This window comes from Vicugna pacos, chromosome 11 (genome assembly GCF_048564905.1).
Source record: "Vicugna pacos chromosome 11, VicPac4, whole genome shotgun sequence".
In the NCBI taxonomy this organism is placed as follows: domain Eukaryota; kingdom Metazoa; phylum Chordata; class Mammalia; order Artiodactyla; family Camelidae; genus Vicugna; species Vicugna pacos.
Window position 1 is genome coordinate 70,915,721 of NC_132997.1, and position 24,137 is coordinate 70,939,857.

At 39.3% G+C, this 24,137-nt stretch overlaps 1 protein-coding gene and 1 long non-coding RNA gene across 4 annotated transcripts in view; one reads left to right on the forward strand and one right to left on the reverse strand.

Annotated features, from left to right (window-relative positions):
• The window catches only part of EXOC6 (exocyst complex component 6), a 181,479-nt gene that overhangs the window by 958 nt on the left and 156,384 nt on the right, over positions 1 to 24,137 (forward strand). The window contains exon 1 of one of the 2 annotated variants that reach the window (XM_072971616.1): positions 11,646 to 11,852. The exons of the other annotated variant lie outside the window; for it this stretch is intronic. Coding sequence (XP_072827717.1) covers positions 11,752 to 11,852 — 101 coding nt within the window. The 5' untranslated portion in view covers positions 11,646 to 11,751. Of the gene's footprint in view, positions 1 to 11,645; positions 11,853 to 24,137 lie in introns of those variants that run through there. 2 annotated transcript variants of the gene reach the window in all.
• Positions 6,399 to 12,380, reverse strand: LOC140699364 (uncharacterized). Of its 2 annotated transcripts, none has more exons than XR_012077500.1 (3): positions 12,052 to 12,380; positions 7,719 to 9,512; positions 6,399 to 7,592 (listed from the first exon to the last, which is right to left on the reverse strand). It is a non-coding gene; the product is annotated as an uncharacterized lncRNA (long non-coding RNA). The 2 variants fall into 2 exon arrangements; XR_012077499.1 differs by having other exon boundaries at positions 6,399 to 7,824; positions 8,453 to 9,512; positions 12,052 to 12,364.

Below are 24,137 nucleotides of genomic sequence, written 5' to 3' on the forward strand. Positions count from 1 at the left end.
ATATAAAAAAATGTAGAATGTTTATTTGTATTGTTGCTGCTCTCAGCTATATAGTGACCTCTCAGGTATGTGTTTTTAATTTCTGCATAAGACTTAAAAATAGCTTCTTTGGTAAGATGGGGATTAATTTGCATAGTTCAAGAACAGGATTTAAATGAAAGACCATGTATCTCTGTGTTAAAAGGGCAGTTTAAAATTTTAAAATCTTTTTGACTGTCTGCCTGTATCTGACACCTATCAGTGTGGGAACGAGACAGCAGTTGCTGAATGTGATTGTGATAGCCAGTAAATATTTGTTGACTAAGATTTGTAGATTAAGTGAAAGGATTTGGTGGCGGGGTGTTGTCTTATCACTCTCAGAAAGATCCAGGGCCAAATGTTTTAAAATCCTACAATTTAAATCTGAATGAATTTCTCCAGAATATTTAAATTTGATTTTGCATTAAATATATTTTGAATGTTTTTAAAGGGCTTAGGGTAGTGTTAGGGGTATGGAAAGCTATTGATATTTACTGGTTGATTCTTAAATTATCAATATGTAGATGCAATTGCAAAATAATTACCACTCCATTATCAATGACTGGTATTGATGGTTCCTTGCCATCCTTACCATTGATTGGTAAGGAACTATCCATGAAGTTTCCTTACACCTTCATTTTATCTGAGCATCATGAACTTCCATGGAGAAGGGGAGGTAATTTTTACCCTATTCAATAGATAGAAGAAACCAAAGCTTTTTCCTAATGGGAAACTCTGTAATTTTTTCCAAATGGAGCATAACTTGATACTATACCAGCATCTTGTGTGACTTGTGCATCTGCCTGGTGGCTCAGGCAGAAGTCTAAAGGGAAACAAGAGAAGAGGGGGCTTGGATGTGTGTTAGTTACCATGGCCTCTGCTGCCATTGCTGCTTTAGCGCCCTTGGCCTTCAGCCCCTGATGCTCTCCATCTCTTTCCTGGTCTCACCACCCTGGCCAGCATTTACAGACTTCAGAACTATTGGAAGTCTTGCCCTGACGTGGACCTGACTTCCTGCTTTGGTTCTTGGGTCTGTCATACCCTCTGTTCTGAGGGCAGATGTCCCCAATCTTATACTTGGCCTTTCCTAAAGAAAAAGGTCAGTTTGCATGTGGCAGTCATAGCACTGTCTCAGCATCACCCTCAAGAGTAGACACTGCACAGATATTTTCTCCAGGGGCTGCCCATCACCACCACCAGTGGCCCTGGAATGCCCACTGTTAGCTTCATGTTTGGGTTATTAAACGAGGAGTGAGAGCAGTTGTTTCCAAAGATTACTGTTAAAACACCCCAGTGTCATTTTGGAAGATACACACAGAGCTCCTAACAAGCCTTTAATTGGGACAGTATTAACCAAAATTAGTTTTCCTGAATTGTTCTAATTATTGATTAGATGAAGACTTTGGGGCTGGCATTCGATGCCTTTCTGTGTATACCTGTGTGTGTCATTGATATGCCAGTGTCAACTCTTCTGTTTCACCGTTGTGACAGAACGTATCTGCTCACATCACCAAATATGAGGACTGGAAAATAAAGACAGGACTTTCATTTTGGCCAAAGTGGAGTATGTGCTATTTGCCCTGAGATTTTCTTTTTTCTGGTGCTCATGGTTCCTTTTCTTTATTATTCTCCCCTCTTACTTCTGCCTGCCAAAATCCAGTCCATCTTGCAAGGCACAGCTCAGTTGCTCTTTCATCTATGAGGCTTCTCCTCATCCACCAACCACGTGTGAACGCTCCATCCTTTGAAGCCCTCAAGAATCCAGGGCATTGATTCTGACTCAGTTGGGTTTGTGTGTGTGTGTGTGTGTGTGTGTGTGTGTGTGTATTTTGTGTTATAACCATTCTCAGGCTAAAGATTCCTGAGGGCACGACCTGTGTCTTACTTATATCTTAGGATCTTCTGCAGGCGCTTCCACCCTGCCTGGCACACAGTAGCTAGATAAATATTTGTTGAACTAATTTGTATAAGCTTCTGAGCTAATGGTGACCTTGTGAGTCAAGAGAAAGAAAGCAGTCTGGAGAGAAAAGCTTCATTTCAGTGAAGAGGAGAAGGCAGAAGTATTTGAATAGCTACAAGGTCTGAAGGCAGAGAGGCTGGCAGAGGGGTTTGGTTGGAGGCAGACTGGCCGGCAGGCCTGCAAAGGCCCTGCCCTGAGGCCCTGGACAGGACAGCGAGGGAAGCCTTAGGACCTTGGGAGGATGGGGCTGGGAATACAGGAGAGACACATTCTCAGGGAAAGCCCTGCACCTGGGAATTGAAGTAGCAAGATATCCTGGATTTCTGTTTTTCCTTCCCTGTCACAGAAGAAAGGCATTACTTCTATAAACTTTTTCTGTTGTAAAATCCTAAACTAGCTAGGATTTTACTAGCTTCCTCTCCCTGCCCACCTTGTTTTTGAGATGCCCTGCTCAAGGTCAGAGGTCAGATCAGGGTCAGGTGGAGTTTGTCTCTCTAACAAGGTGAGGTCAGAGAGCTCAGTGACTCAAAACCCGGAGATGATTTCTGCCAGTGTCCTTTAAGGATGGAGCAATAGCCCTTCTTTCACAGGGTGTGCAAGCCTTCCTGGCACACTCAGCCTCGCCATCATCTGAGAGAGCGGGTCTCCTCCACCTGAGGAGTCGAGGGGGGTTGCTGAGCCCGGGACTCACGTTGTCCGGTGTGGTCAGTGGCCATAGTCTCTCTCACCTGCCCAGGCTGCCTACCCCCTACCTCCTGACTTCATACAAGGCTGCTCCAAGAGCAAGCTCCTCCCCGGTGGTCCATCCTGTCTCCTGCCTGACTGCCCCAGGGGGCCCTTGGGTCAGCGCCTTTGGTTTTCTTTCTGTTTCAGTAGAAAAGTGGACGGAAAGCAGATGATTCTGAGGTCCTGTGTTTGTTTCTATTCCATATATGTGTGAAACGGGACCACTGCCCAATGTATCAAGTTTAAAGGAGAGAGAGTTTTAGGGGAGAGCTGAGACGTTATATTTTTTTCCATAGTTTATTTGTGTTGCCAGTGAAATACCCAACATAGACATCTCAGACAGTTATAACAATTGAATTGGGGAATAAAATGCCAGGATGGCAAAGTGGAATTTGATGTTAGCCATGCAGACGGTGACTGAATTTCGAAGAAAAGGAAGAAATGTAAAGAAAGGCTTAGTGTTGGTGCCTTGCATGTGTTGTTCTAGCATGGCTTTGCTTTGGGCATTCAAAATCTTGTAGCTGGCAGATTCTTGGTAGCCTGAAACTCAGGAGCAGGTGCGGTCTGGAATTAGTTTTGCCGCCCTAAGGACCTTTTGCCCTGGACACCACTGTTTTCATCATGTTGCCACCATATGTTAATTTCCACTGATTTTTCTCATTCTCATAGGGTTTTCTGATTTTTCCTCCAGTCCCTCCATTTGGCTTAAATATGCCCAGCTCCTTGCCAGCTTCTCCCTCTAGGGGGCGTGCCTGTCCCTGTCTGGAGTCATGCTGAAAGAAACTAGGATACTGGTACCTTATTCAGCCTTATTCAGCATTACCAATTTCCTTGAACTATCCTTGAAGGATGGTTAATAGATCTCAATTAGTATATCAATTCCAGTGCATTGGTAGGGGTGGCCTGAATCCTCATGTTGAGGGTGGTTCCGATAAGATAGCAATGGTAGCTATGGTGTCAGGGTAACGCGGTAGCAGCATCATAACATTGATTATATCCACACTGGAACTTTCTGCTGCCAGGCTTTGCTCATTGGACCAGCCCCGCCATGGATACCTTCTCATACCTGGAAACAGCCTGGGCTTGTTATGCCTCTTGGGGTCCTGCAGGTTTTAGTATCTTAGAACAGGTCCTGAAGTCATAATATATCTGAACCCATTTGGGTTAGAAATTACAATGTGTCTTGTTGCCAGAGCTGAGGCTGAGATAAGGAAATCATGGACACATTGAAAGACAGTGCAATGTTAGTGGGAGGTAGAAAAAGAGGACACATCCAAAGAAAGCCCTGCCAAGGGCTGGGGAAAATAGGAGGAAAAGAGAATTGTACACGATGACGTACCAGAAGAATATTTTGTAATTGTTTCATGATAACATGATTGTTTTACACTTGTACTCACAGATTCTCTCAGGCTCTTTTCCAAAATCTGACCATGAAGTTTTACCAGTTCAAGAGCAAACAGGATATTGTTAATTCTTTGAGTTTAATGTTTTTAAGAATGAAAATAATACACTTTTAGGAAAGGACAGAAAACATTAAAACAACAGCAACAACAACAAAAACAACCTAAACTATAAACACAATGAAATCTTAGGATGACATGCTAAAAAATACAACTAAATTCAGCTGTAGACATTCTAGAATGTCCTTGCTGTTTTTATCTTCAGAAATGTCACGATTTCTATTAAATCTTATTCCACTAATTGTATTGATAAGATCAAAGGTCTAGGATTTATTAGTTTTTTGATTTTGGCCTTAGTTTCTCAAACTATAAAATCGAGATTATAATAAAACCTGTCTCAAATGGCTAAATGTATATAAAGTGCTTAGAACAGTGCCTGCCTAGTAATTGTAAATGCTCAATGAATACTAACTAGCAATTATTACTACATCTAATTTACATCTGCGATATGTATTTCAGCATAATATAATGTATACTTCAGTGTGTTGTAGTAAATGAGCGCTCACAACAGCTTGAAATTCTGAGCAGGTGAGAAGTATTGAGTGATGTAAATTTTATTTTGGTTGCACAATATTCCGGGGAGAGGGATGTCCCTTTTTCCAAATCCTATTTACTAACGGTTCTATTTGATGCTAATGTAATTATCGTGACCTCATTTAATCTCCAGTGAGACTGGTGTAGTGTGCTGCATGTTGTGGATATAAAATGGAGTCCTGAGAAACTCTTCAGAAATAACGGTGGGCCTGACCGTGACTGAGGCCTGCCATGTCTGCAGCACCTCAGGAGAGTCTGGGGTCCCTGAAGAGGGTGGGCTGTGTAGCTGCCAGATTTTCACTGCACATTTAAATGGTACCATTAGCTGTTTGATCTTCAATGCAACACTAGAGAAAAGTTAAAAAAAACTTTTTTTTTTTTTATGTTTGGGAACTAAATATTCCAAGCAGGGGATGGTTTTGTTTATTTAGTGGTTAAGTGAATGGGCTTTGGGGCCAGAAGGACATGTGTTCAAATTTTGCCTCAATACTTCCTAATAGAACTATTGAAAGGATTTCATGAATTAGGCTTGAGATGTATTTGATGTAGTGGCTTGTACACAGCAAATGCTCATTTATTCAGTAAGTAAATATCTATGGAGCATCTCCAGTGTGGCAGGCAGTGGTTTAGGATGGCCAATGGTCTTGTGAATAGAGCAAGATCAAGACCTAGAAATTCCCTGTTCACAGGGAGCTGGCATTTTAGTGACAAGTGCTAAAAATAAATTTTAAAATGGTAATAAGTGCTATGAAGAATAACAAATCAGGGTGAAGGATAGGGAGGTCCAGGGATGCTATTTTACAAGGTGGCCAGGGAGTAAATGTCAGCTATTAATATCATTACTATCATTTCAATGCATTTCAGTAGTTACATTTCTAAATCCTTTTTGCTGAGAGAAGGGAAAAAAATAGAACAAATGAGAAGAGAGGGAGAAAGGGCAAAAGGCAATAAAAGAAAGCTAAATGATGAAAGAGTGAGGAGTGGAGGATGCATTGAACAGGATGAAGAATTTTAAAACCCAACAATGAGAAGGGAATAAAGAGGAAAGAGAAGAGAAAATAGGTGGTGTTGTAAGCTGGTGGTGGCTGGGTGTGGGGGAGAGAAAGTAGAGAGAGAATGGAATTCACAGAAAATACCATTGCTCTTTAATTGCTCTATGGACTTTAAAATGTTTAGCTTTGGGATGAACAAGTTAATGGTACTTTCAGGACATCATTCTCAGGGCAAGACTAGCCACATAATTTACAGGACCAATGCAAAATGAAAATGCGGGTCCCCTTGTTCAAAAACTTATTAAGAGTTACAAGATGGTGAAGGCAGAGCATAAAGCCAAGAGCAATTGCTCAGGCCCCACCCGGATGAGCCACGGTGTCTGAGAACCTGGCACACAGCAAGCATTCAATAAAAACAGTTGTTGAATGAACAGAACCTGGGGCTAATTACTTTTGAACTTCTCTGAGGACTGGGCCATATTTCAGAAAAACTGATTTTATTTGGCTTTAATTTCAGACTTCCTTCTATTGTTCTGCTCCGTGGGGAATGGAACAGATTCCTGGACACAGTTTTGTCACAGGATTCCTTCCAGGTCTGCCTGGGATTTGTTCACATTCTCCTGCATTTACAGACTGTGGCCACTTGGGGTCACTGCACCAACAAGGTAGAAACTAGAGGAACGCAGCTGTCAGGACATCCCCAAAGAGTGGCTGAAAGGCACCAACTGGGAAGGGTTAGTTTATTAGAGGCAATATATAAAGACTGCTTGTACTTTACACTTTGACAAAGTTCTGTAATTATTTTAACAAGGGCTCTTAAATCCTTTAAGAAACATCTGAATGATATTAGCAAAGTCTTGAGAGGATAAAGATCAGGAAGTCGGCCATAGGGTTCCCAGGAGTGGGGAAGGGAATCTTTGTAGAGATGTACCCTCTCCCATGAAACATGCTTTTAAAACATTAAGGTTAACATTAGAAGTTCTTCATATGTATCATTCATTTAACAAACAGTAACAGGACTGATAGTAAACAACACAGATGTCGTCCCTGTGGCTAGAAATGGAGACAATGATTTGTTTAGCACCACAATGTGTGCCTCTAAGAATGAGCACTGCCTCCAAGGATAATGAACTTGCTTGACTTAGAAGCAAGATCCGGAGGGCTCATGGATCTGGAACTAAGAATCTAACCCAAATACATGGTCCCGTCTTCCCTTCCACAGCAGGAACAACTTTCAGGCAGTTTCTGCCCATCAAGCATTCAGAAAAAACGAGATTCACATTCAGAGCACTCTGATACAAAATTAGGCTATTTTGTTAATGATTGGAAAAAAGAAACAATTTTGTGTCTGGTTTTTATTTTTATTTCACCAAAGAGGAACCTAAATTCTGATCTTCCTGGTTTAATAACAAATGCCTGAGAATCCTTGTCTCCAATGCTCATGTTGAATGAGCTCTGGACTAAACATCATAAATATATTATCTCCTTTAATCCCCACACCACTTGTTGAAGTAGGGGCTATTATTGCCCCTAATTTACACTTGAAGAAACTGAGGCTTAGACAAATTAAGTCACTCTGCCGAGGCCCCATATCTAGTAAGAGATAAGTTGGCATTTGAACCCAAACATTTAAATGCCAGATCAAGGCAGCTGCATTCTGCAGCCTCTTTCTGAGGGAGAAGCTATCCCAAGATTGGTTTCTAGTCTGAAGACAAGTGGCTCAAAGTATAAGTTGTTAATAACTAAGATTTTATTTACAGGTTAAATCCTTACTTTGCTGGTTAGTTTCCTACTGGACACAGAGCACATCTCCTGCTAGGCCAGTCTTCCTGGATATTGTTTTCCTCCCAGGAGTTCTGAAGAGAGATTTTGGGTGGATGTCTGGAAGTCAATATCCACTGCCTGAAAAATAACTCAATATGCGTATGCAGTCTTCCAATGTGCCCTGTTCCTCCCCAGCCTGCTCAGACCAGACCAACTAAGTCATTTTATTCATTGGGTAAGACAACATCAGAACATACTTCTTACCTGGCTTATTAATAAGAAAAACAGGAACAGCTTACTAGCTCCATTTCCTCCAACTCACTAGCTGTGTGGCCTTGGACAGTGACTTAATCTCTCTGAGTCTCAGTGTCTTTAAATTAAATGGGAAATAGCAAAAATCAGTACTAATTCAATTGCCAAATCAGTGATTAAATTAGTAAAGATTAAATTAGATAATATAAAGGGCTTAGCAAATAGTGCTCAATAAATGGCAGTTACGGTTTTTATTTTGGTCTGTAGCTGAAATTCTTTGTTTTAGAGCCTTTTAGAAATGTAGCACTTTAGGCCTTTTTTCACATTAATGTGTTTATGGTCATAATTAAAATTTACATAGTTAGCTATTTAGGACATTTAGCTTTAAATTCTTGGCAAAAACTTCAGGTACTAACGGAACTGTCAGAAGTCACAGAGGGAACCAGCAGAGGCTGTTTCAGAAGGAGAAGTGGTTTATGGACTTGCTTGCATCGTGACTTGAATTGAGGGGACGATACTGCCACTTCGTGGTGGGGTCATCTCTATGGGCAGGTGTTGAAACAGGCCAGGAGTGTGGAGTACCTGGCTTCCCAGAGCAGGGACATTTGGACCAGGGTTGGACAGATGGCATCAGGGTTGGAGGAGAGAAGGGGAAAAAGTAAAGAACATTCTGGAAAGGAATGGTCCATCAGTAGACAGCTGCCAAATAAGAAGCTGGCCTGAGCCACACACCCTGTTCTCCTCACCTTGCTTTACTCTTCAGTACAGTGAATTCAGGGCCTGCTCATCGTGTGAGCTAAGACAGCCAGCCATTTCCTGCAGAGAGAACTGGCTTTCTCTTCTCTTCATAGAACACCATGAAATTTGTCCTCTTTTCTTATGTTTTGGTTTCAGTTTCAATTTTCAAAAGGTTTATTTTCCCCTCTCAAGAGCTGAACCTGCATTTCAGATGTGCTAACACCAGGTGGTGGTGCCTCAGCTATTGAGGACACGGTCAGCTAAGAAAAAAATTTTTTTTAACTACTCAAAAAATGATGGTAAGAAGGTCAAAACACTGGGGTTTAGGTACAGGGATCTGGCTTGGCCCAAGGATAAAATTTTAAATGACCAGAGGAAAGGATGAAGTTTATATCCTCTGACTAAAGTCCATAAATACTGTTTCTTGCACTGAAGCTCTTAATAAAGGTGAACATCAGGGAATCTGAGGCGACGTCTTGCTTCTGCTGCAGATTTCCATTAAGGCAACTGAATACACTGCATTATAAGATGTTGTATTTAATGTCAACATACATAGAGCAAGCTTGAAGAAACTTTACAATTTGATATTGTTCTATTCCTGTTACCAATAACAGATTAATTAAACTCCTGCCTTATGCTCAGACCTGTTTGGAATGCTCCTTTCTAACTCATCCTGAACTCTTTCCAGTGGCTTCAGAGCTTCAGCATTGTCTGGTTTTCAAACCCCTCCAGCTTTCCTTCAGCCATGTGCAGAATTCTATGAGGAACTATAAGAAATTGCAGAATTTAAAAAAAAGTCATCTCTGAACTTAGACCTTAAAATGATGTGAAAGTGCTGGTGGACTTGGGAAGAGATTTTTGTTTGTTTGTTTGTTTCTGCATATTTTTGCAGCATGAGGAAGTGGGATTTCCTAGAGAAGATATGGATTCTCCTGGACCATCCAGACAGTGGAGACAGGCTTGTGATGGGGTTTCTTGGTAGAATAAGCAGTTGGATGTAGCAGTTTCCTTGGTCTTCCAAGCCAGTGTGCACTGAGGTCAGCCGTGTTTCAGTTCTCTGGGGGCCAACTGTCCAAAAACAAACAAAATTCAAATGTATGAAAAAGAACTAACCAAAACATGTGCCGGCTATTAAAACAGTTGTCTGTGGAGTGGATAAATGTGCTGAACTGAATCTAGAGTCAGTGGAGAAGTTTGTGATTAGTTAGGGGAATCTTTCTGAAGGAGATAAATTTGAGTTGAAATTTCCAAGGAGGACAGAAATTTCAGGTTAATAGGAAAGAGGGCATTTAAATATGTCAGTAATGTTTATTGGGCCCTTAGTAAGTGTGGCAGGCAGAATAATCACTCCTACAAAATGTCCACATCCTAATCCCCGGAATCTGTAACCCTGTTACCTTACATGACAAAAGGGATTTTGCAAATATGGTTAATGTTAAGACTCTGAGAGAGAAGATTATTCAGCATTATATGATTGTGTCCAACCTAATCCCATGGGTCCTTAAAAGCAGAGAATCTTTCCTGGCCTAGGTCAGCCAGAGGGAGATGTGACTACAGAAGAACAGACAGAGAGAAGCAGTATTGTTGGCTGTAAAGACTGATGAAGGGGGCCACGAGCCAAGGAATGTGGGTGGCCTCTAGAAGCTGGAAAAGGCAAGGAAATGAATTCTCCCCTAGAGCCACTGGAAAGAACACAGTTGTGCTGACACCCTGATTTTAGCCCAGTGAGACCCATATCGAACTTCTAGCCTACAGAACTAAACGATAATAAATTTGAGTTGTTTTAAGCTAAGTTTCTGGTGATTTGGTACAGCAACAATAGAAAACTAACACAATGTGGGATAGCAAAATGAGGTAGACTGTACAATCATGGTCATTTACAGATGAGGACACTGAACTATAAAGGGACTAGGTTCTTGCACAATGTCACCCAGCTGTGGGGTGAAGGAGCCAGGAATTAAATTGAGAACACCAGTCTTCAGAGCTCATGCTCTTAACTATTACACAATATCAGTCTCCCAGGATTTTTGTGAGAGGAGGATGGAAGTAGTAAAGGCTTCCAGTAAAAGCTCACTGAAGGGGTGACTTACACAGCTGTATAGTACACAGCCTGGTTGACTCAAAGGGAAGCTCAGAGCCCTGGATAAATGGAGACTAGAAAATAGTTTTCCCTCCAGGCTAGGTTTGTACTCTCTTCCTGATGAAGCGTCCTCAGTCTCTGCTTTGATTATAACAAACTGGTTTATTGAGTGTCCCACCAACATGTTACTAAACAGGACACTTCTACACCAGTACATTTTCTCAAGCCACCCACCTTTCTTTCCCACTTTTTCTAACGCCCACTGCTCTCAAGAGCTTCTACGCCTCCTCATCCCAGCTAAAGCAACTTGGAGGCGCTTGGGTTTAAGGACTTCGGCATGAAATCACACATTGAACTGGCTCTTTCTTGTATTTTTGCCACAATGTGTCATAGTTTTATGCCATTTAATGTTTCTCTGCTTATAATTTATTTCCAAGTTGACTGGCCTCTGTGAACTCCCTGCAGACAGGGACTGGAATCCTCTCAGAGAGGTCATGTTCACCAGCTGCAGTCTTCTTGGTTCATTCCTAAAATAAATCTTACTCCTACACACCATTTTTCTTTCTTTTTTTAAATTGAAGTATAGTTGGTTTACAATGTTATGTTAATTTCTGGTGTACAGCATAGTGACTCAGATATATTATATATATTATATATATATAAAATTCCTTTCCATATTTCTTTTCATTATAGGCTATTATAAGACACTGTATATAGCTCCCTGTGCTATACAGTAGGACGTTGTCGTTTACCTCCATTTCGCTTTTCTTGAGTACGTTTTCCTTTCTCTGATTCTCCACCACCCAGAGGACATCAGTCCTCCTTGTTAAACGTCCCCGTAGCTTTTATTACAGATTGAGAGTGACTGCTGATCTCCCTCATTACTAAAGTGTCCCCAGCGCATAGCAGAGAGTATGACACACAGAATACAAGAATACATGTTAAAGCCGGGCCAATTACTAGACAGCAACTAGCAGCAAGCGGCGGGGGAAGGGCTGGAGGTGGCGCGTCTCCACTCCCCGGCGCCCCTTCAGCACCTTGGCTTCCCGCAGGTGTGGGCACCTGGGCGCCGGTCGCGTGTCCGCGCGTTGCCTCCCACGCCCTCCGCGCGCCCCGGCGCCGCCTGCCCCGCCCCTTTTCCCGCCTCCCCGAGCTCGCGCCACAGGCCGCTCGCCCTCGTCGTCCGCGCGGCCCAGCGCCTCGCCGGCTCCTCAGCTTCCAGCCAAGATGGCGGAGAGCGGCGAAGGTCTGGGCACCGTCCCGGAGCACGAGCGGATCTTGCAGGAGATCCAGAGCACCGACACCGCCTGCGTGGGGCCCACCCTCCGGTAAAGCTCTCATCCTCCCGGGATCTCGGGCTGCCCCCTCCAGCGGGCTGGTCAGGGGCCGGGCGGGGCGTCCGCCGCCGGCCGCGCGCGGAGCGGCCCGACAGGTGGTGCGCGCGGAGGCGGGCGGGGGCGCTTCGGGGCGGAGGGCCGGGACCGGAGCCGGGACCGGAGCGGGGCGGGGGGGAACGGGCGGCCGCACCTGTCGGCACCGCCCGCCTCAGCCGCGGGAGCTGTCAGCGCGCAGCCGGAGGGTGTGGCTGCCGCGGCGCCTCTGACCTCTGGAGCCGCCTCGCCTTCGCCGTCCAGCGCCGGCCCCAGCCTGGGGCTCGGGGACGCGCCTGGGGCCTCGCGTCTGCGGATCGCGGCGGGGCGGAGAGCGGCTGGGCGGAGGGCGTGACGGGGGCGAAGGTTAACTGCCGGCAGGCGGCGTAACTGAGGTGCCGAGGCGCGCGCAGGTGGAAGCCCTGGCGCGCCGGGCTCCAGCGGGCGTGGGAGAAGTGAAATTGAGCTGGGACGCCGGCACCATCATCCGCCCCCGCGCAGCCCGAGTGGGCGAAGAGGCAGCGTGGGCTGGAGGGGAGGAGCTGACGTTCGGGGACGCGCTGGTGTGACCATCCGCTCACCCGGCAAGCCTCTCTGGAGGCTTTTTTATGAACGTTTCATTGATTTTGCACTCATTTCCCCATTAACTTTGAAAAGAATCTCCACCCTTTAAAAATAGTACTAGGTAATGAATATTCCAGACTGGGTACCTGCTGCCCTGGTAATAGAGTGTTAGCCGGCCACTACAGTGATCCATTAGATTGTGTTAGGCACTCTCTTCAAGAATGAATGCCTTTTAAATACAAGGTTTCATTTTTCACTGTGATGATAATGAAATTATTATTCAGTTAGGGAACTTGGGATTGATTGTGTCTTTATCATTATTATTTTCTTCAGGATACACTTCCTAGAAATGGAGCGATGTATGTTTGTGGACCTGTGAATGTAGTATAAAGTGAAGCCAATTCAAATTATGATGTAAATCTACCTCGCCCTGCGAATCCAGAGCCCTGGGTTCTAGGGTTACCTAATCTTACCACTGATGAAGTGTGGCATGGGCAAGTTATTTAACTTCTCTCGACTTAGATTTTTTTGTTTTTGTTTTTGTTTTTGTTTTTGTGTACTGCGGAGGGTTAGGTGTTTAGGTGACCAGAAAGCGGAAAGCCCAGGACCTTAGGGACCTTGCATATTTGTAACACCAAGCATATGGTAGGCACTTAATACATTTTTGTCACACGAAGTTCCCTTTATAATAATAGTTAGTGCATTTAATTTTTAAATATAATTCTTTTCAGAAAACTGTGCACTTGGTAATGAAAGTAGAAATCATAGATTAAAAGGAAGCTTTGTTTTCCTCACTGCATGTGAAACCGAAAGAATACAGTATGTGGTATAGTTATTGAAACAGTCCATTGTTGAAAATGGCGTTGATTACGAAGGAGATGCTTCTTGAGAAAATGTGCTAGGCAGTATCCTTGACAGCAGATGAAACTAACTTAGAAGAAAAATTTGAAATACAGTTGGGTCTTGAACAACAAGGGTTTTGAACTCTGTGGATCCACTTATACCCGGGTATTTTTTCATTAGTGAATACTACAGTACTGCACAGTCCTCAGTTGGTTGAATCTGGGGATGCAGAAGTGCTGACATGGAGGAACCCAGTGTATGGACAGCTGACTATAAGTTATGTGGGGATTTTTCAGTACATTGAAGGGTCCACCTCTCTAACCCCCACATTGTTCAAGGGTCACCTGTATAGTGAGAGAGTTTTTTTGGTGACACAAATGTAGAATATGTGTATTCATGGTGTTATCATTCTGTTCTATTTTACTGGACATTGTGTCACCTGCTCACTTTGTTGACACCCACACTCTTTTCTTGAGTGAAATCCAGTGACTCATACTTATCCTACACATACACTTGTCATCTCTCATTTACAAGCAGACTCTGTGCACACACATAAAAGGTACTACTAGCAGTCCTTTCTCTTTAACAGAGTTTAAGCTACTACTGTTTTTTTCCCTAGGTTTCACTGAGTAAAGTACTCATACTAAATTTTAAAAAATCTTTTATTATGGGAAAATTTTAATATTTTAATTAAAAATGTTGCTGAACCACATGAATCTATCATCGAGCTTCAGTTCAGTCCCTGGCCAGTCTCGTTTTATCTTTTCCCTTTTCCACTCTCACTCACCCCGGATTATTTTGAGGCAAATCCCACACATCAGTTCCATCATAAATATTTCAGCATTAAAATTGACTTTTGTTGTTATTTCTCAATTAAATTCTGGCTGGCCTGCAGGCTTATGTTGTTTTGGTTTTAATTATTATTATTTTTCTTAGTGGCAGACTTTTTTCAGCCTGACCTTTTCCTGATCCACTTTTTATCAGATCTGGCTTCCTGGAGGTGATTAATGAGAATGATTAAATGAGAAGCATGTTACACACTTTTCACAGGGCCTGGCATGTGATGTGGTTCTTTGGCTGTAATGGAATTAAACTAGAAGTCAATAATAGAAAACTATCTGTGAATATGTGTATATATAAGTATGACTGAACTATTATGCTGTACACCAGAAATTGACACGAAGTTGTAAACTGACTATATTTCAATTTTTAAAAAAACTAAAAAAAAAAAAAAAAGAAAATGCTTATAGGGTCATTATTGTAGTGCCCAATACAAGGTAAACTTTCAGTAAACATTAGATATTATTACAAAAAAGAAAAGAAAAGAAAACTACCTGGAAAATTCCCAAATTTTTCGACACTGAGTAACACACATCTCAGTAAACCATGGATGAAAGAAGAAATGAAAATAGCAATTAGAAAGTATTTTGAATGAATAAAATGAAAATGCAACGTTAAGAATTTGTGGGATACAGCTAAATCAGTACTTAGAGAAAGATACAACACTAAACACCTCTACTGGAAAAGAACGATTTAAAATAATGGCTTCAGCTTCTAATTTAAACTAGAAAAAGAGCAAATGAAATCCAAAAGAGCCAAAGAAAGATGATAAAGATCAGAGTGGACATCAATGAAACAGAAAATAGAAAAACAATTGAGAAAATCAGTGAATCTGAAACCTGGTTCTTTGAAATCAGTAAAACTGATAAACTCCAAGAGGAAAAAGGGAGAAGAAACCAATTATTGGTAATTATCAGCATCAGGAATGAGAGCTGTAACATCACTAACAGGTTCTACAGATATTTAAAGAATTAATACCAATTCCATAAAAATTCTTCCAGAAAATTGAAGTGAGGGAATATTTCTCAACTCACTGTGAGGTCAACATTAACCTGAAAGCAAAGAAATTTCTAGAAAAGGAAACTGTGGACCAATATTGTTCATAAACACACATGAAAACACTTTAAACAAAATTTTGGCAAATTAAACCCACACTATATAAAAATAATCACAAATGGGATTTATTTCAACAAAGCATGCTGGTTAACATTGTAAAACTAACCAATGCAATTGACCATATTAAACTAAAAAAATTATATGATCATTTTAATAGATGCATTGACAAATCTGACATTCATTCCTAAGAAAAACTCTCAGAAACTAGGAATGGAAATTCAGCCTGAAAAAAGGCATCTATCAAAAACCTATAGCTAACATTGAACTTAATAGTGAAAGACTGCTTTTCTCCTAAAATCAGGAATAAAGCAAGGCTGTTCATTCTTTCAACTTCTATTCTACACCAGTTGTATTTCTATGTGCTAGCAATAAACAATCAAAAATTGAAATATAGCATAAAAGTATGAAATACTTCGGGATAAGTCTGCAAAAGATGTGAAAGACTCATGCCTGGAAACTACAAAACATTGCTAATAGAAATTAAAGAGGACCTAAATGAATGCTCACATATGCTGTATCCATGAATCAGAAGATTCAATGATAAGATGTCATTTCCCCCAAAATGGTCTTTAGATTTAAGGCAATCCCAATAAAAATCCCAGCAGAATTTTTTTCCTTTTGTGGAAATTGACAAACTGATACTGAAGTTCATATGGAAATGCAAAAGACCTAGAATAGCCAAACTAACTTAGAAAAAGGTGAACAGAGTTGGAGGACTTATGCTACCTGGTTTTAAGATTTATTATAAAGCTACAGTAATCAAGACAATGTGGTACTAGCATCAAGACATCAGTGAAACTGAATAGAGACACTGTAAATAGATTCATACATTTGGTCAGTTAATTTTTGGCAAAGATGAAAGGCAATTCATCAGAAAAGATATTTTTTAAATGACAGTGGTGGAACAGTTGGGTATCTGTATGCGAAATAATGAATTTTGATGTAATTTGCACTATATTTAAAAATGAACTCAAAATGGATCATAAACCTAAATGTAAAATGCAAAACTATAAAACTCCAAGAAACCATAGGAGAAATTTTTTGTGACTTTGAGTTAGGCAAAGTTTTCTTAGATACTATTACAAATGCATAATACATAAAAAAATTGATAAATTGGACTTCATCAAAATTGAGACCATCTATCCTTCAAAGACACTGTTGAGAAAATGAAAAGACAGGCCACAGACACGGAGGAAATTTTTGCAGGTCACATATCTGATTTAAAGAAATTGCATCCAGAATGTATAAAAGAAGTCCTTGAGACTGACTGACAAGAATGTAAACAACCCAATTAAAAAATGAGTGAATGATTTGAACAGATACTTCACAAAAGAAGGTACGTAGAGGGCAAATAAACACATGGAAAGAAGGTTAATAGCATTAGTTGTTAGAAAAATGCAAATGAAAACTACACTACCATACTATTGGCATGTCTAAAAAGACTTGACCATACCATGTACCGGTGGAGTTCTGGAATAACTGGCACTCTTATATACTGCTATTGGAATTTCATAGATGCTGTTTCTCAGATTGAGGAAGGTCCCTTTTATTCCTAGTTTTGTTGAATGTTTTTACTATAAAAGAGTGTTGAGTTTTGTCAGATGCTTTTTTTACATTTATTGAGATGATCATGTGGATTTTGTCTCGTATTGTATCAATATGGTGTTTCATATTAATTAACTTTCAGATGTAAACCAACCTTGCATTCATGGAATAAATCCCACTTGGTCATAGTGTATAATCATTTTTATATGTTGCTGCATCCCATTTGTCAGTATTTTGTGTAGGATTTTTGCGTGTATTTCACTAGAGATATTGGTCTGTTATTTTTTGATGTCTTTGTTTGGTTTTGGACGAGAATAATATCTCATAGTATGAGTTGGTTAGTGTCCCCCAGTTGAGATGAATATGTTTTTATTTCTTCCTTTGTTTTATTTATGTGGTGTATCACATTGATCTATTTTTTATGTTGAATCCCTCTTATATTCCTGGGATAAATACCATTTGGTCATGATGTATAAGCTTTCTAATATGTTGTTGGATTCAGTTTGTTAATATTTTGTTGAGTATTTTTACATACATATTCATAGGAGGTACTGGTCTATAGTTTTCTTTTTTGTGATGTCTTTATCTGGTTTTGGTATCAGAGTAATGCTAGCTTCATTGAATGAGTTAGGGAGAATCCCTTCTCTTCCACTTTTTGGAAGAATTTGTCAAGTAATACTGTTAATTCTTTAAATAGATGGTAGAATTTGTCACTGAAGCCATCTAGCTTTTCTTTCTTGGAAAGTTTTTGTTTCTTGATTCAATCTCTTGTCATAGATCTGTTCCAACTTTCTATTCTTATTGCATCAGTGTTGGTAGTTTGTGACTGTCTAGAAATTTGTCCATTTCTTTTAGGTTATCAGGTTGTTGGTATAAAATTGTTCATGGCATTCCCTTATAACCTTTTTTTTTTTTAATATCTGTAAGATTGGTAGTACTGACTTCTCTTTTATTCTTGATTTTAGTAATTTGAGTCTCTTCTTTTTCTTGGTCGATCTGGCTAAAAGTTTGTCAATTTTATTAATCTTTTCAAAGAACCAACTTTTGGTTTAATTGATATTTCTCCATTATTTTCCTATTTATTCAGTTTGTATCTAATCTTTATTTCCTTTCTTTGCTTGTTTTAGGTTAATTTGCTTTCCTTTTTATTAGTGTGTAGTGATGGAAGGCTGGGCTATTGATTTGAGATCTTTCTTATTTTTAAATATAGGTTTTTGCAGCTATAAATAATCCTTTAAGCACTGTTTTAGCACCATCTTATAAGTTTTGGTATTGTGTATTTTCATTTTTATTCATCTCGAAGTATTTTTTAAAATTTCCTTTGTGATTTCTTCTTTGAGTCATTGGTTATTTAGAAGTATGTTGTTTAATTTCTGCATATTTGTGAATTTCTCAAATGTCCTTCTGCTACTAATTTCTAATTTCATTGCATTTGGTAAGAGATCATACTATGTATGATTTTAGTCCTATTAAGTTGAGGCTTGTTTTATGGCTTAACATACGGTCTGTCCTGGAGAATATTCCATGTGTACTTGAGAACAGTGTGTACCCTGATGATGTTGGGTGGAAGATTCTATAAATGTCTGTTAGGTCTCATGAACTTATAGTTGTTCAAGTCTTCTACTTCTTTGATCTTTCACTTAGTTGTTCTATCCAATATTGGGTAATGGAGAGTTTTTGTTTCATGTATTTTGGGCTCTGTTAGATGTGTAAATGTATATACTTGTTATATATTTGTGAATGATTGACTCTTTTACCATTATAAAATATCCCTCATTGTCTGTAGACTTGTTTTAAAGTCTGTTTTGTTTGATATTAGTACAGCTACTCTAGCTTTCTTATGGTTGCTTTTTGCATGATATGGCTTTTTTTATCCTTTTACTTTGAACCTGTTTTTATCCTTGAATCTAAAGCGTATCTCCTATAGATATTGTTGGATCTTGTTTTGTTTTTAATCCAGTTTGATAGTCTCTGACTTTTTTTTTTTTGATAGTCTCTGACTTTTGAGTGGATTGTTTAATCCATTAATATATACTTATATCATTGGATTTACATATGCCATTTTACTTTTTGTTTTCTGCATGTCATTTCTTTTTGCTCCTCTGTTCCTTTTTTTTTTTTTTTTTACTATTTTTTGTTAAGTGAATATTTTCTAGTGTAACATTTAACTACTTTAATAATTTTTCCCAGTATTTAAAATTTTATTTCTTAGTGGTTGCTCTCAGAATCAACTTCAGATTAATTCTAAATTAATTCCTGTGGAATATAGAAATATTTCTCCTATATAGCTCTATTCCCTCATTCCCGTTTTTGTGCTATTATTGTTGTATCTTACATCAATATATGTTATAAACCCAATAGTACATTGTTATAATTGTTACTATGATAACTTTATTTTTCAAAGAAGCTGAGAGAAAAAAGGAGAGCAAATATATATTTATAGAGTTTGTTACATTAACCTTATTTATCATTTCTAATTTTCTTCATTGTTGCTGAGTTTTTAGTTGTGTCATTTTCTTATTCTAGTACAGCTTTGCTGTCACATACCTAATTTGTGTAGTTATTTTCAAGCATATTTCATTTCTATATGCTTTCAATACAATTATGTGCATGTTGTCTTAATGCAGTTGCTTTTTAAATCAGTTAAGAAAGATACATTTATACTGTCTTTTATAATTACATAGTTACCTTTACTGGTATACTTGTGTGTGTGTGTGTGTGTGTGTGTGTGTGTTTGTTTGTGTGTGTGTATTCATGTTGCCATCTGGGCTCACTCTTAATTATGAAGAACTTTCATTGGTATTTTTTGTAAGGCTGGTCTGCTAGTAACTAATTCTCTCAGTTTTTGCTTATCTGCAAATGTCTTAATTTCACCTTCATTTTTTGAAAGATGATTTTGTTGGTTGTAAGACTCTTGGCTGACAGTTTTTTTCTTTTAGCACTTTGAATTTATCATCCTGTTGCCTTTTGACCTCCATTTTTTTCTGGTGATAAATCAACTGTTAATTTTAATGGGATTCCCTCATATGTGTTTTTCTCTCCCCCTTACTGCTTTCCAGATTTTTCCTTTGTCTTTCATTTTTACTATGATGTGTCTGGGTATGGATTTCCCTGTGTTTATCCTTCTTGTAGTTTGCTGATCTTTTGAGATGTTTAGATTAATGTTTCTCATCAAATTTGGAAATTTTAGCTATCATTTCTTCAAATATTCTTTCTGCTCCTTTCTCTTCTTAGTTTGGTGCTCCCATCATGTGTATGTGCTTAATGGTGTCCACATTTCTCTGAAGCTGTGTTCATTTTCTTCATTCTTTTTTCTCTCTGTTCTTTGGATTGCATATTCTCTGTCAGTCAACCTTTGAGTAGTCTACCTTTCTTCTGCCAATTTTTATATACTGTTGAGATCTTCTAAGGGGTTTTTCATTTCTGTTGATGACTTTTCAACTCTGAAATTTCACCTTGGTTCCTTTTTATAATTTCTTTCTGTCAGTATTCTGTATTTTATTAGACATTGTCATTGTACGTTCCTTCATTTCTTTAAGTATGGTTTTCTTAAGTACTATGAACATAGTACTTTGAAGGCTGTTAACTCCACCATCTAGGCCCTCTCACAGGGCCTGTTTCTTTTCATATGTTCTTTTCCTGTTTTCCTATTTCTTTGTCTATCTGATAATTTGTTGTTGTGGTTGAAAACTAGAAAGTTTAGATAGTGTATTAAATTACTTCCTGATACTGGTTCCCACTACCCCACCACCTTCTGGGGGTTGTTTTTGTTCGTGTTTATTTATTTAGTGGCTTGGTTGGGCTATTTTAGTCAAGCGTATTTCCCTCACAGTGTGAAGCCTCTGCTGTCACTCCTCAGAGGGCATAATGTTGGCATGCACACAGTCACTCTGGAATAGCAGTAGTTTTAGCAGAATTCTCTTTGTCTTTTTCCCTGATCTCTCTGTTAAGCTATGTGCCTATCTTGGTGTCATACTCAGATGCTTTACTCCAGTAACTGCTGGCTGGTTGCTTTGTTGTTTTCAACAATATCCAGGTGCATAAATTGTTTCACAGTCTGATCCAGTTAAGTTTTTTCCCCTTTACATTTAGTTTTTTTTCCCCTTGTGCAAGTGATCTATTGAGGCAGTACTTTCAGATGAAACCTGTAGGAGTGAGGGAAATAGGATAGGGAAGAGATCAATAAAACTGTGGGTTCAGCTTAAGCCTAGTCTCAATCTGATATCAAGAAGAGATCTGGAGATGGAATGATGTCACAAAGTTGTTCCACTTTGAGGCAGTGGGGCTGAACATTTACTCCCACCTCCAATGATCTCTCACTGACTACAGGCTGACCCCAGAGAGTGTATATGTTTGGGGGCGGGTGTACCCTGCCAGGCATTACTGGGCAGAGTGTCTCCTGCTTGCAGGTCTCCAGAGAAGGGTGCAGCTGAGTACTTAGCAGCTGAGAGGTGAATGTACCACCAGGTAAAAGGGATCTACTACACACCCTGGCAACTAGAACACATCCAACCAGATCATGCTTTGTAAATTGGAAGGAATAAATGACAAACTTCTTCATTTATCTATTTCATATTTATTCCTGGCTTAATGATTTTTCTAGTGGATTAAATCCCCTAATCTTCCCAGTCTTGATTTTTTAATATTATTTTTAAAGATTGTGGTAAAATATATGTAACATAAAATTTACCATTTTAAATGTACAGTTTTTTGTCATTAAGCACATTCACATTGCTCTGCAGCCATCACCACCATCCATCTCCAGAACTTCTTCATCTTCCCAAACTGAAACTCTGCTCAATAAACACTAACTCCCCATTGTGCCTTCCTACCAGCCCCTGGTAACTACTATTGTACTTTGTGTTTCTATGACTATAACTACCCTAGATACCTCATATAAGTAGAATAATAGAATTGTCCTTTTGTGACTGGCTTATTTCATTTAACATTATGTTATCAAGGTTCATCCATGTTGCAGCATGTGTCAGAATTTCCTTCCTTTTTGAGGCTGCATAATATTCCATTGTACATATATACTACTTTTTAATTATCCATTATTTGATGATGGACACTCAGATTGCTTCCATGTTTTGGCTGTTGTGAATGCTGCTGCGAACATGATGTGCAAATATGTGTTTGAGTGCAGTGTTAGTTTTTCAGGCTAATTCCTGAGGTTTGTTCTTTCTTTCTTTCTTTCTTTTTTTTTTTGTTTCCTTGAAATAAGATGATTTTATTTTTTAACTTTTAAAAATTTTTATTTTTTCTGATCACAGGAGAGCTCTTCACATTTTCTTCCCCTGATTCATCTTGGTGAACTGGCTGACCAGTGATTTAACTTGTTGCTCTCATAGAGCTACCAGCCTCCTCTCAATTCTTACTACCAAAATCTCCATGGGTTTCATGAGTACCCTTATGTTTGGACTTCCTTATCTAATAAAATCAGTTTCTTTGGGGGGAGAACTTTGCAGCTTTCTGTACTTACCTCCTTCCTCTTCTGGTGGTATAATCTCTGAGCCACTGCTTCAGAGCCTGTGGAAGGAACAGTGGCCTGTTTTAAATGATACTCTTCTTTAACAGCAGGACTTTGGGTGGGGCAGTAATTCTGGTCTTCTTGGCTTGCCCCTTAGAGTGTGCAGCCTCTGTCCTGTGAGCTGAGGTGAGGCAGTTGGGTTCCCAATATTCCTGGCTGCTGCATCTGTGGTAAAACTTCTGTCCTATGGTACCCTTCATGGGGCTGGGTGGAAGGGAGCCCTCAACCTTCCAGTCACACTCCCCTGGAATTTAGCATCTGTAACACAGAACTCTAGGGGAGTGAAAATGAGAAATATGGAATGTTTGCCCTTTCTCTGACCCTTACCTGAAACCTAGGGGGAAAGGAAACCCTGCCTCTTTAGCCACACACACACCCAGGATGGAGCTTCTGTCATACTGAGCTGGAGGAAAGGTGTTGGTTTTGGCTCAAGTACCACAAACTCTTACTGTTCTAAGTAGATTTTCTTGAATAAATGTTTCTTCATTTGCTGTATGCTCTTGGGGCAATTTCCAGAGATTTCAAATGGTGTTTTTTTGTTTTTAAGTAAATTTCATTGGTCATAATTGTTTCACTAGGAAGCAGGTTTGTGAATTCTGGGAAGCTTCATCTTATTTTTCTTTTAAAGGTAAAATTTACAAAACATAAAATGTGCTATTTTAAAGGTACAATTCAGTGACATTTAGTTCACAATGTTGTACAACCATCACCTCTGTCTCATTACAAAACATTTTCGTCATTACAAAAGGAAACACTATATTCATTAAGCAATTATTCCCCATGTGCCCTCTTTTCCCAGCCCCTGGCAACTACTACTGTGCTTTCTGTCTCTCTGGATTTACCTGGTTTGGATATTTCATTAAAATAGAAGCATAATAATATGTGACTTTTTGTGTCTCACTTTTTTCACTTTGGCATAATGTTTTGGGATTCATCTATATTGTAGCATGTATCAGTATTTTTTCTTTTTTATGGCTGAATAGTATTCCATTGTGTGGATAGTCCACATTTTATTCATCCATTCATCAGTTGGTGAATATTTGAGTTATTTCTACCTTTTGGCTGTTGTGAATATGCTGCTATGAACATTCATATATAAGCTTTTGCTTGAATGCCTGTTTTCAGGCATTTTTAGGTATTTATCTAAAAATGGAATTGTTGAGTCGTACCGCTATTCTATGTTTAACTTTAAAAAGGGTCTATTTTATGAAGTGTCAATAGTTTGAAGTGCCACAAGGTTCTGAAACTGTCCTTCATTGTTGAAGACACAAACTCTGACTTACAGCTTATAGCAGAGCTTCCAGGCAAGCATGAGAGTGAAACAAAGACTATTTGTAGATGACAGAGGCTTAATGGCTATGGTTAGTTTATTACTGTAACTAATATTAGAATGGAGGAGAGTAAAATTTTCTGTCAGGTATAAACTTTACTACCTAAAAATTTTGATCAGTGAAAACATAGTTATAGCTAGCAATTTTTGTCCCATAAATTGATAGATATTCAGGGGCTTCCCATGAAAAGTAGAATTTCAAAAATGCTTGTATTGTAACATTTGTTGGTTATACAAATTTAACCCGGGAAGGATGAGCATCTCTCTAATTTGACAGCTCTTCCCATATAAATTTTATTATAGTAAAGCATCAAACAAAACTATTGCTAGAATTTCTCTTTTTATAAGCTGAAAGAATAAATAACTGTGCTCTTCCAGGGTTCCCCTGGGAAACCTCCAAGATGCTTTAAGGTGTGAAAGATACCTCAAACATTTTATTTTATTTTTTCTATAGTTAAGATCCAAATTTGGGAAG